The following is a 15,391-nucleotide window of genomic DNA, read 5'->3' on the forward strand; positions in this document are numbered from 1 at the left end:
GATACGTCCCATCAATACCTAATTTATTGAGAGTTTTTAACATGAAGGTTGTTGAATTTTGTCAAAGGCCTTTTCTGCATCTACTGAGATAATCAAATCATATGGTTTTTGTTGTTGGTTCTGTTTATATGCTGGATTACGTTTATTGATTTGCATATGTTGAACCAGCCTTGCATCCCAGGGATGAAGCCCACTTGATCATGTTGAATAAGCTTTTAGATGTGCTGCTTGTTTCAGTTTGCCAGTATTTTATTGAGGAATTTTGCATTGAGGTTCATCAGGTATATTGGTCTAAAATTCTCTTTTTTTGTTGCGTCTCTGCCAGGCTTTGGTATCAGGATGATGCTGGCCTCATAAAATGAGTTAGGGAGGATTCCCTCTTTTTCTATTGATTGGAATAGTTTCAGAAGGAATGGTACCAGCTCCTTCTTGTCCCTCTGGTAGAATTCTGCTGTGAATCCATCTGGTCCTGAACTTTTTTTGGGTGGTAAGCTATTAATTATTGCCTCAATTTCAGAGGCTGTTATTAGTCTATTCAGAGATTCAACTTCTTCCTCATTTAGTCTTGGGAGGGTGTATGTGTCGAGGAATTAATCCATTTCTTCTAGATTTTCTAGTTTATTTGCATAGATGTGTTTATATTATTCTCTGATGGTAGTTTGTATTTCTGTGGGATTGCTGGTGATATCCCCTTCTTCATTTTTTATTGTGTCTATTTGATTCTTCTCTCTTTTCTTCTTTATTAGTCTTGTTAGCGGTCTATCAATTTTGTTGACCTTTTCAAAAAACCAGCTCCTGGATTCACTGATTTTTGAGGGGTTTTTTTGTGTCTCTATTTCCTTCAGTTCTGCTCTGATCTTTGTTATTTCTTGCCTTCTGCTAGCTTTTGAATGTGTTTGCTCTTGCTTCTCTAGTTCTTTTAATTGTGATATTAGTGTGTCAATTTTAGATCTTTCCTGCTTTCTCTTGTGGGCATTTAGTGCTATAAATTTCCCTCTACACACTGGTTTGAATGTGCCCCAGAGATTCTGGTATGTTGTGTCTTTATTCTCGTTGGTTTCAAAGAACATCTTTATTTATGCCTTCATTTTGATATGTACCCAGTAGTCAATGAGGAGCAGGTTGTTCAATTTCCATGTAGTTGAGCAGTTTTGAGTGAGTTTCTTAATCCTGAGTTCTAGTTTGATTGCACTGTGGTCTGAGAGACAGTTTGTTATAATTTCTGTTCTTTTACATTTGCTGAGGAGTGCTTTACTTCCAACTATGTGGTCAATTTTGGAATAGGTGCGGTGTGGTGCTGAGAAGAATGTATATTCTGTTGATTTGGGATGGAGAGTTCTGTAGATGTCTATTACGTCCGCTTGGTGCAGAGCTGAGTTCAATTCCTGGATATCCTTGCTAACTTTCTGTCTTGTTGATCTGTCTAATGTTGACAGTGGGGTGTTAAAGTCTCCCATTATTATTGTGTGGGAGTCTAAGTCTCTTTCCAGGTCACTAAGGACTTGCTTTATGCATCTGGGTGCTCCTGTATTGGGTGCATATGTATTTAGGATAGTTAGCTCTTCTTGTTGAATTGATAACTTTACTATTAAGTAACGACCTTCTTTGTCTCTTTTGATTTTTGTTGGTTTAAAGTCTGTTTTATCAGAGACTAGGATTGCAACCCCTGACTTTTTTTGTTTTCCATTTTCTTGGTAGATCTTCCTCCATCCCTTTATTTTGAGCCTATGTGTGTCTCTGCATGTGAGATGGGTTTCCTGAATACAGCACACTGATGGGTCTTGACTCCTTTTCCAATTTGCCAGTCTGTGTCTTTTAATTGGAGCATTTAGCCCATTTACATTTAAGGTTAATATTGTTATGTATGAATTTGATCCTGTCATTATGATGTTAGCTGGTTATTTTGCTCATTAGTTGATGCAGTTTCTTCCTAGCCTTGATGGTCTTTACAATTTGGCAGGTTTTTGCAGTGGCTGGTATCGGTTGTTCTGTTCCATGTTTAGTGCTTCCTTCAGGAGCTCTTTTAGGGCAGACCTGGTGATAACAAAATCTCTCAGCATTTGCTTGTCTGTAAAGGATTTTATTTCTCCTTCACTTATGAAACTTAGTTTGGCTGGATATGAAATTCTGGGTTGAAAGTTCTTTTCTTTAAGAATGTTGACTATTGGCCCCTACTCTCTTCTGGCTTGTAGTGTTTCTGCCGAGAGGTCAGCTGTTAGTCTGATGGACTTCCCTTTGTGGGTAACCCGACCTTTCTCTCTGGCTGCCCTTAACATTTTTTCCTTCATTTCAACTTTGGTGAATCTGACAATTATGTGTCTTGGAGTTGCTCTTCTTGAGGGTTATCTTTGTGCCGTTCTCTGTATTTCCTGGATCTGAATGTTGGCCTGCCTTGCTAGTTTGGGGAATTTCTCCTGAATAATATCCTGCAGAGTGTTTTACAACTTGGTTCCATTCACCTCCTCACTTTCAGTTACACGAATCAGACGTAGATTTGGTCTTTTCACATAGTCCCATATTTCTTGGAGGTTTTGTTCGTTTCTTTTTATTCTTTTTTCTCTAAACTTCTCTTCTCGCTTCATTTCATTCATTTGATCTTCCATCACTGATACCGTTTCTTCCAGTTGATCAAATCGTCTACTGAGGCTTGTGCATCTGTCATGTAGTTCTGGTGCTGTGGATTTCAGCTGCATCAGGTCCTTTAAGGCCTTCTCTGCATTGGTTATTCTAGTTAGCCATTCATCCAATCTTTTTTCAAGGTTTTTAACTTCTTTGCCATGCGTTCAAACTTCCTCCTTCAGCTTGGAGTTGTTTGATCATCTGAAGCCTTCTTCTCTCAACTCATGAAAGTCATTCTGCATCTGTCTTTGTTCCATTGCTGATTAGGAGCTGTGTTCCTTTGGAGGAGGAGTGGTGCCCTGATTTTTAGAGTTTCCAGTTTTTCTGCTCTGTTTTTTCCCCATCTTTGTGGTTTTATCTACCTTTGGTCTTTGATAATGGTGATGTACAGATAGATTTTTGGTGTGGATGTCCTTTTTGTTTGTTAGTTTTCCTTCTAATGGTCTGGGCCCTCAGCTGCAGGTCTGTTGGAGTTTGCTGGAGGTCCACTCCAGACCCTGTTTGCCTGGGTATCAGCAGCGGAGGCTGCAGAACAGTGGATATTGGTGAAAAGCAAATGTTGCTGCCTGATCGTTCCTCTGGAAGTTTTGTCTCAGAGGAGTACTGGGCCGTGTGAGGTGTCAGTCTGCCCCTACTTGGGGGTGCCTCCCAGTTAGGCTATTCAGGGGTCAGGGACCCACTTGAGGAGGCAGTCTGTCTGTTCTCAGATCTCAAGCTGCGTGCTGGGAGAACCACTACACCACTTGTGATTTTTTCATGAAATTTTTGTAGTATGTTTTTCTGCTCTATCAGGTTGATTGTGTTTTTTTTTTCTATACTGACTATTTTGTCTTTCAGCTCCTGTATGTTTTTATTGTGAATTCTATCTTCCTTAGATTGGGTTTTAATATTTTCCAAGATCTCAATGATCTTTCTTTCTATCTATATTCTGAATTCTATTTCTCTCATTTCAGCCATCTCAGCCTGGTTAAGAATGCTTGCTTGAGAACTAGTGTGGTTGTTTGGAGGAAAGAAAACACTCTGGTTTTTTGAATTGTCAGAGTTCTTGTGCTGGTTATTCCTTATTTTTGTGGGTCTGTTGTTTCTTCAACATTTAAAGTTGTTTTTTGGGTGAGATTTTTTCTTTTATTCTAGTTGATAACCTTGGGCGATTTGATTATGGTATAAGGTAGGTTCATTTGACTGGCTTCATTTCTGGAATATTTAAAGTGGCCAAGACTCAGCTCAGTACTCCTGGATTGCATGCTCTAACTCTGGGGGACTGGTATGAGGTCCCCACTTTCTTCTCTGACTTTTCAAGGTTAGGAACCTTATGGGAGGGCTGAGGTTCTCCTGGACCACTAGAAGGAGCAAGGTGCTGCCAGATCACTGGTCATAATACTTCAATGGATAAGTGTCAGCCAAAGTACTCTTCATAGGGCTGTGGCAGCAGTGTCTGCCCTTATTTTTATGTGCCAGTTGCAACTCCCACTGCAGTATGTATGGGTTTATGCTTGTCAGCTGCAGCACAGTGCTAGCAAGTGCCAGGGTGCTGACCTTTGTGAGAGCATTCACAGCAATTGGCAGTATTGATAGCATTGCCTTTTGTGGGCCAGTGGCTGGCCATCATGCAGGTGTTTGCAGTAGTTGGTTGCATTGACAGCATGACTGGGGACATAGGGCTTTCCAGCTGCAACTGTGCATACATTCACACTGGTGGCATTGTTATCATGGAGGTTGGGTGCTCTGGTTGGCACAGGTCTGTGTGGGCCCTCTATGTATGTTCCTGTAGGTGGCAGTGGCTACTCAGGGTGTGGGTGGGTCCACTTTTTGCATGCCTAGTTTCTGCCAACAGCTGTTTCAGCACAGAAAGGAGGTACTGGTGGGGGCAGTGCTGGTGTGCTTTCTGCTTGCCAATGATCTGACAACAATGGTGGTGCAGTGGGGGGAAGAGGTAGGGTGAACCCATGCCAGGAGTAGTGGCATGGCAGGGTGCACACAATTATGTGTGCTGGTAGAGAAGGGAAGACAAGGTCCACACACACACACACAAGTACCAGTAAAGCAATGTTGGAGGTCATCGTGGGCGAGTGCATATAGGCAAAGTGGCACAAGGGAGGCTGCCGTAGTGGGAGTGTGTTGCAGGAAGTCAGGGACCCCGAACAGAGGGACCAGCTGAAGCCATGGCCGAAGAACTTGGATTGTGAACGTTTCGTGGACATTTATTAGTTCCCCAAATTAATACTTTTATAATTTCTTATGCCTGTCTTTACTGCAGTCTCTAAACATAAATTGTGAAGTTTTCATGGACACTTATCACTTCCCCAATCAATACCCTTGTGATTTCCTATGCCTGTCTTTACTTTAATCTCTTAATCCTGTCATCTCGTAAGCTGAAGAGCATGTATGTCGTCTCAGGACCCTGTGATGATTGCGTTGACTGCACATATTGTAGAGCATGTGTGTTTGAACAATATGAAATCTGGGCACCTTGAAAAAAGAACAAGATAACAGCAACTGTTCAGGGAAAAAGAGATATAACCTTAAACTTTGACCACCGGTGAGCCGGGTGGAACAGAGCCATATTTCTCTTCTTTCAAAAGCAAATGGGAGAAATATCGCTGAATTCTGTTTCTCGGCAAGGAACATCCCTGAGAAAGAGAATGCGCCCCTGAGGGTGGGTCTCTAAAATGGCCCCGTTGGGTGTGGCTATCTTCTATGGTGGAAACTGTAGGGATGAAATAAATCCCAGTCTCCCATAGCACTCCCAGGCTTATTAGGAAGAGGAAATTCCCTCCTAATAAATTTTGGTCAGACTAGTTGCTCTCAAACCCTGTCTCCTTATAAGATGTTATCAATGACAATGGTGCCCGAAACTTCATTGGCAATTTTAATTTTGCCCCAGTCCTGAGGTCCTGTGATCTTGCCCTGCCTCCATTTGCCTTGTGATATTCTATTACCTTGTGAAGTACATGATCTTTGTGACCCACACCCTATTCGTACACTCCCTCCCCTTTTGAAAGTCCCTAATAAAAACTTGCTGGTTTTGCGGCTTGTGGGGCATCACAGAACCTACCAACATGTGATGTCTCCCCCGGATGCCCAGCTTTAAAATTTCTCTCTTTTGTACTCTGTCCCTTTATTTCTCAAACTGGCCGACGCTTAGGGAAAATAGAAAAGAACCTATGTGACTATCGGGGCAGGTTCCCCAATAGGAGGGTATGGGCTAGCTGGGCTTGTCTTCTGTGGCAGCTCTGTTCCAGTACTTTGCAGGTCAGGTGCTGTCCACCTGACAGGTCAGGAACTGTGATGCAGGGCCCTAGGAGGTACTTGGGGCTGCACTGCAAGCAGGCAGGGTCAGACTGGGGCCCTGGGAGAAGCCAGCAGAATGAGGGGTGCTCAGATTGGACTGGACCTGAATCATGGGCAAAACCACCCTGCAGATTTCAGGTCTGACATTTCCCCTAGGGCTTAAGTCTCCTGTGGGAGCCAGTCTAGCCTAGGGGCATGGGCAACCCTTGTTGTGCTCCTCCAGATGTTCTGGCATCAAGTCTTTCATGCTCTGCTCCAGCTTGAGTTCTGCCCCTACCACTTCTCTGAGCACCTCTCCCTCCTAATCGAAGTGTCCGTGGTGGTCAAGGGTATTTTTCCTGCTATGATTCTAGAGGCCCATGTAGAAAGTGGGTTGATCCTTGACTGTTCAACTCACCTTTTCCCCAGGTGTTGCTGGGAGCAAGGAGCAAGTCCCAGTGAACAGTAGCCCTGTGCAGGGTTCCCAGCTTCCTCCCCATTCAGCCCAGCATCTGTGTCTTCCCTCCATCCACCCTCAATGCCTTCTCTCTGAAGATCTGCTAGGAGTGTGCCAGTCTTTCCAATGCCCCAACCCTTTGTGGGAGATGTTCCTTCTGGCTACATCTAGTTGGCCATCTTGCCCCTCAGGAGAAAACAATTATTTTTATTTAATAATTTTTAAACATTCTTTTCTGTGACTCTTTTAGGAATGCCCAATTCTTCTGGACTCATGAACCGTCGTGATGCGATTTCCAAAACAGATGCCACTGTGGTGGCATTACTGAAGGGAGCTGGTGCCATTCCTCTTGGCATAACCAACTGTAGTGAGTTGTGTATGTGGTATGAATCCAGTAACAAGATCTATGGCCGATCAAACAACCCATATGATTTACAGCATATTGTAGGTGGAAGTTCTGGTGAGTTGGACATTTTAGTACAGCATGAAGAGCTGTGCTAACAATAATAATTATGAATTGTATTAATAAACATGATACAGTATAGCATCTATAACCTATAAGAATGGATGCAAAAACCCAGGATATTTGTGTGTTGATGGAGAAGAAATGGGAGTCATGTAACAGCCTTGGTCAAGTCTGATATTTTGAAGATAGACAGAGGAGAAGTAGCCAGCAAAGGGAATTGAGAATGAACTACAAGCGATGTAGATAGGAAACATCATAAAGTGTTTAGAGACTAGAAAAAAAAAGTGTATAGAGACTAGAATTGACAAGGCTTTTATTAAGCCTGAATGGCTGCATATGTGGGTTAGCAAAATATGATGTTTAAACTTGTGGGTGCTAAAGCCACATAGACATTTGAGACTTCCTTTACTATATGACCTTGGTCACATGAAGTAGGTGCTCATTAAGTCAGTTTCCTTTGCTTGTAAGATGGCCATATGAAAGAAATCAGACTTGTAAGGTTACTGTGATGATTAAAAATTTAAGTGTGACTTCAGGTTTCTGGTCTATGGGGTTTAGAAGTTTTTACTCCAATTCACACAATAAGAACAAAAGCTGAACAAACTAAAAATTAATGACCATTCTTAGATTTATCAATATGCTGAGGTAACGGGAAAACCACTCTTCCCAAAACTGAATGAAAAGACAGGCAGATACAAAGAAGTGAAACTTGCTAGAACAGAAGCCTCGGAGCAGAAAATTTCAGGGGAACCAGCACAGCGGAAGAGAAACCTAAACTATAACTGATGACTTGCTGGAGGTTCATTGTGAAAAAGTTTGAGAGTCAAAAGGCATGTGGTTGTTGGGTGGGGAGATCTTAGGGGCCCCACACAATTTCAAAAGTTTTACCTTCAGGAGTCCTACTGTATTCCCGAGTGAAGATTGGAGAGAAATCTTCTCTTGCTTCTTGTACAGGGAGGGAAAAAGTAGCCATTTTGAAATACTACTTCCAAAGCATACTGTTCTTCTAACAAGGAATGTCCTCAGAGAAACTATTTTATCAGAACCTAACTTAGTAAGGTTTTACAAGAAACTAATGGACTTTACCTAGGGAAAAGAAAATATCCAACTCCAGTCCTCTCTAGGTTTCCTGTTCTACTGAAGGGGTCAAAGCAGAATAAAATTGGAAGCACATGTTAGGGTCACAGAGCAGGGGCACATACTAACTAAATGACTGAGACCTAATCATATGACTATAAAATACTTCCTCTCCTTGCCTCCACACACCTTATCACTACACCAATAGGGATTTTCTATAATGGGAGTTCTATATAAACCAGAAGAACTATACATCATAGGTGTTATTTAAGAAGTCTCTAGGGAAACTCAAAGACAACAGAGGAGGTGGAAACAATGGCACCAGTTGAAAATTTTACACCTGACACCTATGGCTACAGCAGACAGTAAACACAGACTAACCCCTAGCCAGGGAAACATAAAACCTCACATTGAAGGCCAAATACCCCCGGTTCTTTTATCTCAGTACATCATGTTTGGCTTTCAACAAAACAATTATAAGGCATACTAAAAGACAAAATCACAGTTTGAAAAGACAAAGCAAGCATCAAGATTTGACTCCAATATGGAAGAGATATTGAAATTATCAGACTGAGAATTGAAACCATTTGTGATTAATATAGTAAGGGCTATAATGGAAAAACTGGTCAACATGCAAGTACAGATCTGTAATGTAAGAAGACAGATGGGAACTTCAAGAATCAAAAGCAAATGCTAGAAATAAAAAAAAAATTATAACAGAAATGAAGAACATCTTTGGTGGGCTCATCAATATGTTGTATACAAAATAGGAAGCCTTCAGTGATATGGAAGATCTGTCAACAAGAACTTCCAAAACTGAAATGCAAAGAGGAAGAAAAAGAATGAAAAAGACAGAAGAGACTGCCTAATAACTGTGGGATTACAAATACATATAATATACATATATAGTTGGAACACTGGGAAGAGAAGAAAGATTTTAAGAAACAGCAATAAATGTTTGAAAAAAACTACACCTAGCATAATATTTCATCCTTAGAAGATTAAAGAGAAAGAAGAAAATATTTAAAGAAGAAGGAAAAACATACCTTATCTGTAGAGGAGCAAAGATAGAATTATATTGGTATTTTCTTCAGAAACCATGCAAACAATAAGAGATGGGAGTCCACTTTGGGAGGCCAAGGCAGTTGGATCACTTGAGGTTAGGAGCTTGAGACCAGCCTGGCCAACATGTTGAATCCCCGTCTCTACTAAAAATACAAAAATTAGCCAGGCCTGACAGCAGGTGCCTGTAATACCAGCTACTCGGGAGGCTGGGGCAAGAGAATTGCTTGAACTCGAGAGGTAGAGGTTGCAGTGAGCCGAGATCATGCCATTGCACTCCAGCCTAGGTGACAGAGGGAGATTCCGTCTCTCTCTCTCTCTCTCTCACACACACACACACACACAAAGATGGGAGTCAAATATTTAAACCACTGAAAGAACCATCAACTTAAATCTCTGTCTAGCAGATCTATTCTTCAAAAGTGAAAAATAAATAAAGATGCTCTGAGACAAAGAAATCTTGACGGAATTTGTTGCCAGTAGAGCAACAGAGCAAGAAATGTTAAAAGATGTTCTTCAGAGAGAAAAAAAGAATACAGACCAAAAACCTGAATTCATGTAACAACAACAACAACAACAAAAATGATTAGAGAAAGATTGAACAAAGGTAAAATAATGTATTTTTAAATTATTGATTGATCTAACATGTAATTAATTGTTCAAAATAATAATGCCAACAATGTGTTGGGTGATTATAGCTTGTGTATGAGTGAAATGAATGACAACAATGTTATATGGGATGGGATAAAGGAATAGGGAATGTTCCTTTATAAGATAACTACACTACTTGGGAGGTGGCAGAGTATCATTTGAAGGAGACTTGAGTTAGTTCTACATGTATATTGCAAACTCAAGGGCAAATATTAAAGTAAAAAAAAAGTATGCATTAAGTGGCAAGAGAGGAGAATAAATGGAAGCATACAATATAGTCATTTAAAACCAGAGACTTAGCCTCCCACACAATTATAGTGGGAGAACTTAACACCCCACTGAAAATATCAGACAGATCATTGAGACAGAAAATTAACAAAGATATTCAGGACCTGAACTTAGCCCTGGATCAAGTGGACCTAATAGATATCTACAGAACTCTCCACCCCCAAACAATAGAAAACACATTCTTTTCATCATCACATAGCACTTACTCTAAAATTTATCACATAATTTGAAGTAAAACATTCCTCATTAAATGCAAAAGAACTTAAATCATAACAAACAGTCTCTCAGATTACAGTGAAGGGATGGGTTGCCCCTCCACACCTGTGGGCATTTCTTGTTAGGTGGAATGAGAGACTTGGAAAAGAAAGAGACACAGAGACAAAGTATAGAGAAAGAAAAATGAGAAAAATGGGCCCGGGGACCGGCGTTCAGCATAAGGAGGACCCGTATTATTATTGATCATTATCTGGCATTTCCCGGAGAGGGGGATGTGGCAGGACAATAGGGTAATAGTGGAGAGAAGGTCAACAGGTAAACACGTGAACAAATGTCTCTGCATCATAAAGAAGGTAAAGAAAAAAGTGCTGTGCTGTTGATGTGCATACACATAAACATCTCAGTGCCTTAAAGAGCAGTATTGCTACCAGCATGTCCCACCTCCAGCCCTAAGGCAGTTTTCCCCTATCTCAGTAGATGGAATATACAACTGGGCTTTACACCGAGACATTCCATTGCCCAGGGATGAGCAGGATACAGATGCCTTCCTCTTATCTCAACTGCAAAGAGGCGTTTCTTCCTCTTTTACTAATCCTCCTCAGCACAGACCCTTTACGGGTGTCGGGCTGGGGGACAGTCAGGTCTTTCCCTTCCCATGAGGCCATATTTCAGACTATCACATGGGGAGAAACCTTGGACAATACCTGGCTTTCCTAGGCAGAGGTGCCTGTGGTCTTCTGCAGTGTATTGTGTCTCTGGGTACTTGAGATTATGGAGTGGTGATGACTCTTAACAAGCATGCTGCCTTCAAGCATTTGTTTAACAAAGCACATCCTGCACAGCCCTTAATCCATTTAACCCTGAGTTGACACAGCACATGTTTCAAGGAGCACAGGGTTGGGGGTAGGGTTACAGATCAACATCATCTCAAGGCAGAAGAATTTTTCTTAGTGTCAGGCCTCTAAGCCCAAGCTAAGCCATCATATCCCCTGTGACCTGCACTTACACATCGAGATGGCCGGTTCCTGCCTTAACTGATGATATTCCACCACAAAAGAAGTGAAAATGGCCTGTTCCTGCCTTAACTGATGACATTGTCTTGTGAAATTCCTTCTCCTGGCTCATCCTGGCTCAAAAGCTCCCCCACTGAGTACCTTGTGACCCCCACTCTGCCCGCCAGAGAAGAACCCCCCTTTGACTGTAATTTTCCTTTACCTACCCAAATCCTATAAAATGACCCCACCCTATCTCCCTTCACTGACTCTCTTTTCGGACTCAGCCCACCTGCACCCAGGTGAAATAAACAGCTTTATTGCTCACAGAAAGCCTGTTTGGTGGTCTCTTCACACGGACACACATGAAACTTAGTACAGAACAAAATGGAGTCTCTTATGTCTACTTCTTTCTACGCAGACACAGTAACAATCTGATCTCTCGTTCTTTTCCCCACATTACAGCACAATTAAATTAGAACTCAAGATTAAGAAAGTCATCCCACACCAAACCACACAACTACGGGGAAATCAAACAACGTGCTCCGGAATGACTTTTGACTTTTGGGTAAATAATGAAATTAACAAAGAAATCAGGAAGTTATTTGAAACTAGTGAGAACAAAGACACAGTATATCAGAATCTCTGGGCCACAGCTAAAGCACTGTTGAGAGAGAAATTTATAGCACTAAATCCCCACATCAAAAAGCTAGAAAGGTCTAAAACTGACAAGGTAACATCACAACTAAAAGGAGTAGAGAAGCAAGAGCAAACTAATCCCAAACTTAGGAGAAGACAAGAAATAACCAAGATCAGAGCAGAACTGAAGGAGACAGAGACACAAAAAATCCTTCAAAAATCATGGAATCCAGGAGCTATTCTTTTGAAAAAAAAAAAATAAATAAATAAAATAGAGCACTAGCTAGACTAATAAAGAAGAAAAGAGAGAAGAATTAAATAGACAAAATCGGAATGATAAGGGGTTATTACCACTGACCCCACAGAAATACAAACAACCATCATAGATTACTATATACACCTGTATGGACAAAACTAGAAAATTTAGAAGAAATGGAAAAAAATTCCTGGATGCATACACCTTCCCAAGAATGAACCAAGAAATAATTGAATCTCTAAATAGAATGATAATGAGTTCTAAAATTGAGGCAGTAATAAATAGCCTACCAATCAGAAAAAAAAAAAAAAAAGCCCAGGACCAGATGGATTTACAGCTGAATTCTGCCACAGGTACAAAGAGGAGCTGGTACCATTTCTACTGAAATTATTCCAAAAAATTGAAAAGGAGGGATTTTTTTCTAACTCATTTTATGAGGCCAGCATCATCCTGATAAGAAAACCTGGTAGAGAAAAAATAAAAATAGAAAACTTTAAGCCAAGATTCTTGATGAACATCAATGCAAAAACCCTCAATAAAATACTGGCAAACAGAATTTAGCAGCACATCAAATAGCTTATACACCATGAACAAGTTGGTTTCATCCCTATGATGCAAGTTTGGCTCAACATATGCAAATCAATAAATGTCATTTGTTGCACAAACAGAACTAAAGATAAAAAACATGATTATTTCAGTAGATGCAGAAAAGGCCTTCACTAAAATTCAATATCCCTTTATGTTAAAAACTTTTAATAAACTAGGTATTGAAGGAACATACCTCAAAATAATAAGATCTATATTTGACAAACTCACAGCCAATATCACACTGAATGGGCAAAAGCTGGAAGCATTCTCCTTGAAAACCAGCACAAGACAAGGATGCCCTCTCTCACTGCTCTGATACAACATAGTATTGGATGTTCTGGCCAGGTAATTAGGCAAGAAAAATAAATAAAGCATATTCAGATAGAAAGAGAGGGAGTCAAACTACCTTTGCTTGCAGATTACATGATCATATATCTAGAAAACCCCATCATCTCAGCCCAAAAGCTTCTTAAACTGATAAGCAACTTCAACAAAGTCTCAGTTTCATGCAGGTCCGTGTGAAGAGACCACCAAACAGGCTTTGTGTGAGCAATAAAAGCTTTTAATCACCTGGGTGCAAGCGGGCTGAGTCTGAAAAGAGAGTCAGCAAAGGGAGACAGGTGTGGGGACATTTTATAAGATTTGGGTAGGTAAAGGAAAATTACAGTCAAAGGGGGTTTGTTCTCTGGCGGGCAGGAGTGGGGGTCGCAAGGTGCTCAGTGGGGGAACTTTTTGTGCCAGGATGAACCAGGAAAAGGACTTTCACAAGGTAATGTCATCACTTAAGGCAAGGACCGACCATTTTCACTTATTTTGTGGTGGAATGTCATCAGTTAAGGCAAGGACTGGCCATTTACACTTCTTTTGTGGTGGAATGTCATCAGTTAAGGTGGGGCAGGGCATTTTCACTTCTTTTGTGATTCTTCAGTTACTTCAGGCCATCTGGGCATATACATGCAAGTCACAGGGGATGCGATGGCTTGGCTTGGGCTCAGAGGCCTGACACTCAGGATACAAACTCAATGTGCAAAAATTGCCAGCATTTTTATTCACCAACAACAGGCAAGTAGAAACAAATCATGAATGAACTCCAAATCACAATTGCTACAAAAGAATACGATACCTAATTTCATGCACGTCTGTGTGAAGAGACCACCAAACAGGCTTTGTGTGAGCAACATGGCTGTTTATTTCACCTGGGTGCAGGTGGGCTGAGTCTGAAAAGAGAGTCAGCGAAGGGAGATAAGTGTGGGGCCGTTTTATAGGATTTGGGTAGGTAAAGGAAAATTACAGTCAAAGGGGGTTTGTTCTCTGGTGGGCAGGAGTGGGGGTCACAAGGTGCTCAGTGGGGGTGCTTTTTGAGCCAGGATGAGCCAGGAAAAGGACTTTCACAAGGTAATGTCATCAGTTTAGGCAAGGACCGGCCATTTACACTTCTTTTGTGGTGGAATGTCATCAGTTAAGGTGGGGCAAGGCATATTCACTTCTTTTGTGATTCTTCAGTTACTTCAGGCCATCTGGGCATATAAGTGCAAGTCACAGGGGATGCGATGGCTTGGCTTGGGCTCAGAGGCCTGACACCTAAGAATACAGCTAACAAGGAAAGTGAAGGACTTCTTCAAGGAAAGCTACAAGCTACTCAAAGAAATCAGATAGGACACAAACAAATGGAAAAAAAATCCATGCTCATTAATAGGAAGAATCATTATCATGAAAATAGCCATACTGCCCGAAGTAATTTATAGATTCAATGCTATTCCTATTAAACTACCATTGACATTTTTCAGAGAATTAGGAAAAAAAAACTGTTTTAAAATTCATGTAGAAACAAAAAAGAGCCCGAATAGCCAAGACAATCCTAAGCAAAAAGAACAACGCTGGTGGCATCATGGTACCCAACTTCAAACTATACTACAAGGCTACAGTAACCAAAACAGCATGGTACTGCTACCAAAACAAACACATAGACCAATGGAGTAGAATAGACAACTCAGAAATAAGACTGCACAACTACAACCATCTGATCTTCTACAAACCTAACAGAAACAAGCAATGGGGAACGGGTTCTCTATTTAATAAATTGTGCTGGGAGAACTAGCTAGCCATATGCAGAAAGTTGAAACTGGACCCTTTCTTTACACCTTGTACAAAAATTAACTCAAGATGGATTAAAGAATTAAACCTAAAACACAAAACTATAAAAATTTTAGAAGAAAGTCTAGGCAGTACCATTCAGGACATAGGCATGGGCAAACATTTCATGATGAAAACACCAAAAGCAATTGCAACAAAAGCAAAAATTGACCAATGGAATCTAGTTAACTAACAAGCCTCTGCAAAGCAAAAGAAACTATCATCAGAGTGAACAGACAACCTACAGAATGGGAGATAATTTTTGCAATCTGTCCATCTGACAAAGGTCTAATATCCAGTGTACAAGGAACTTAAACAAATTTACAAAAAAAAAAAAAAAACATTAAAAAGTAGGCAAAGGACATGACCAGAGACTTCTCAAAAGAAAAAATTCATGCAGCCAACAAACATATTAAAAATAGCTCAACATCACTGATCATTAGAGAAACGCACATCAAAACCACAGTGAGATACCATCTCACACCAGTCAGAATGGCAATTATTAAAAAGTCAAGGAACAACAGATGCTAGCTAGCTTGCAGAGTAAAAGGAATGTTTTACACAGTTGGTGGGAATGTAAATTAGTTCAACCTTTGTGGAAGACAGTGTAGCAATTCCTCAAAAATCTAGGAGCAGAAATACCATTTTACCCAGCAATCCTATTACTGGGTGTGTTA

At 40.8% G+C, this 15,391-nt stretch overlaps 1 protein-coding gene across 6 annotated transcripts in view; it reads left to right on the forward strand.

The window, feature by feature from the left end:
• Positions 1 to 15,391, forward strand: part of FAAH2 (fatty acid amide hydrolase 2) — a 283,151-nt gene that overhangs the window by 105,038 nt on the left and 162,722 nt on the right. For 5 of the 6 annotated variants that reach the window (XM_054544652.2, XM_054544651.2, XM_002831725.4 and 2 more), the window contains one exon: positions 6,597 to 6,806. The exons of the other annotated variant lie outside the window; for it this stretch is intronic. In XM_054544652.2, the coding sequence (XP_054400627.1) occupies positions 6,597 to 6,806 (210 nt within the window). The remainder of the gene's footprint in view (positions 1 to 6,596; positions 6,807 to 15,391) is intronic. 6 annotated transcript variants of the gene reach the window in all.

The sequence above is a fragment of the Pongo abelii genome, chromosome X, assembly GCF_028885655.2.
Source record: "Pongo abelii isolate AG06213 chromosome X, NHGRI_mPonAbe1-v2.0_pri, whole genome shotgun sequence".
Classification (NCBI taxonomy): Eukaryota; Metazoa; Chordata; class Mammalia; order Primates; family Hominidae; genus Pongo; species Pongo abelii.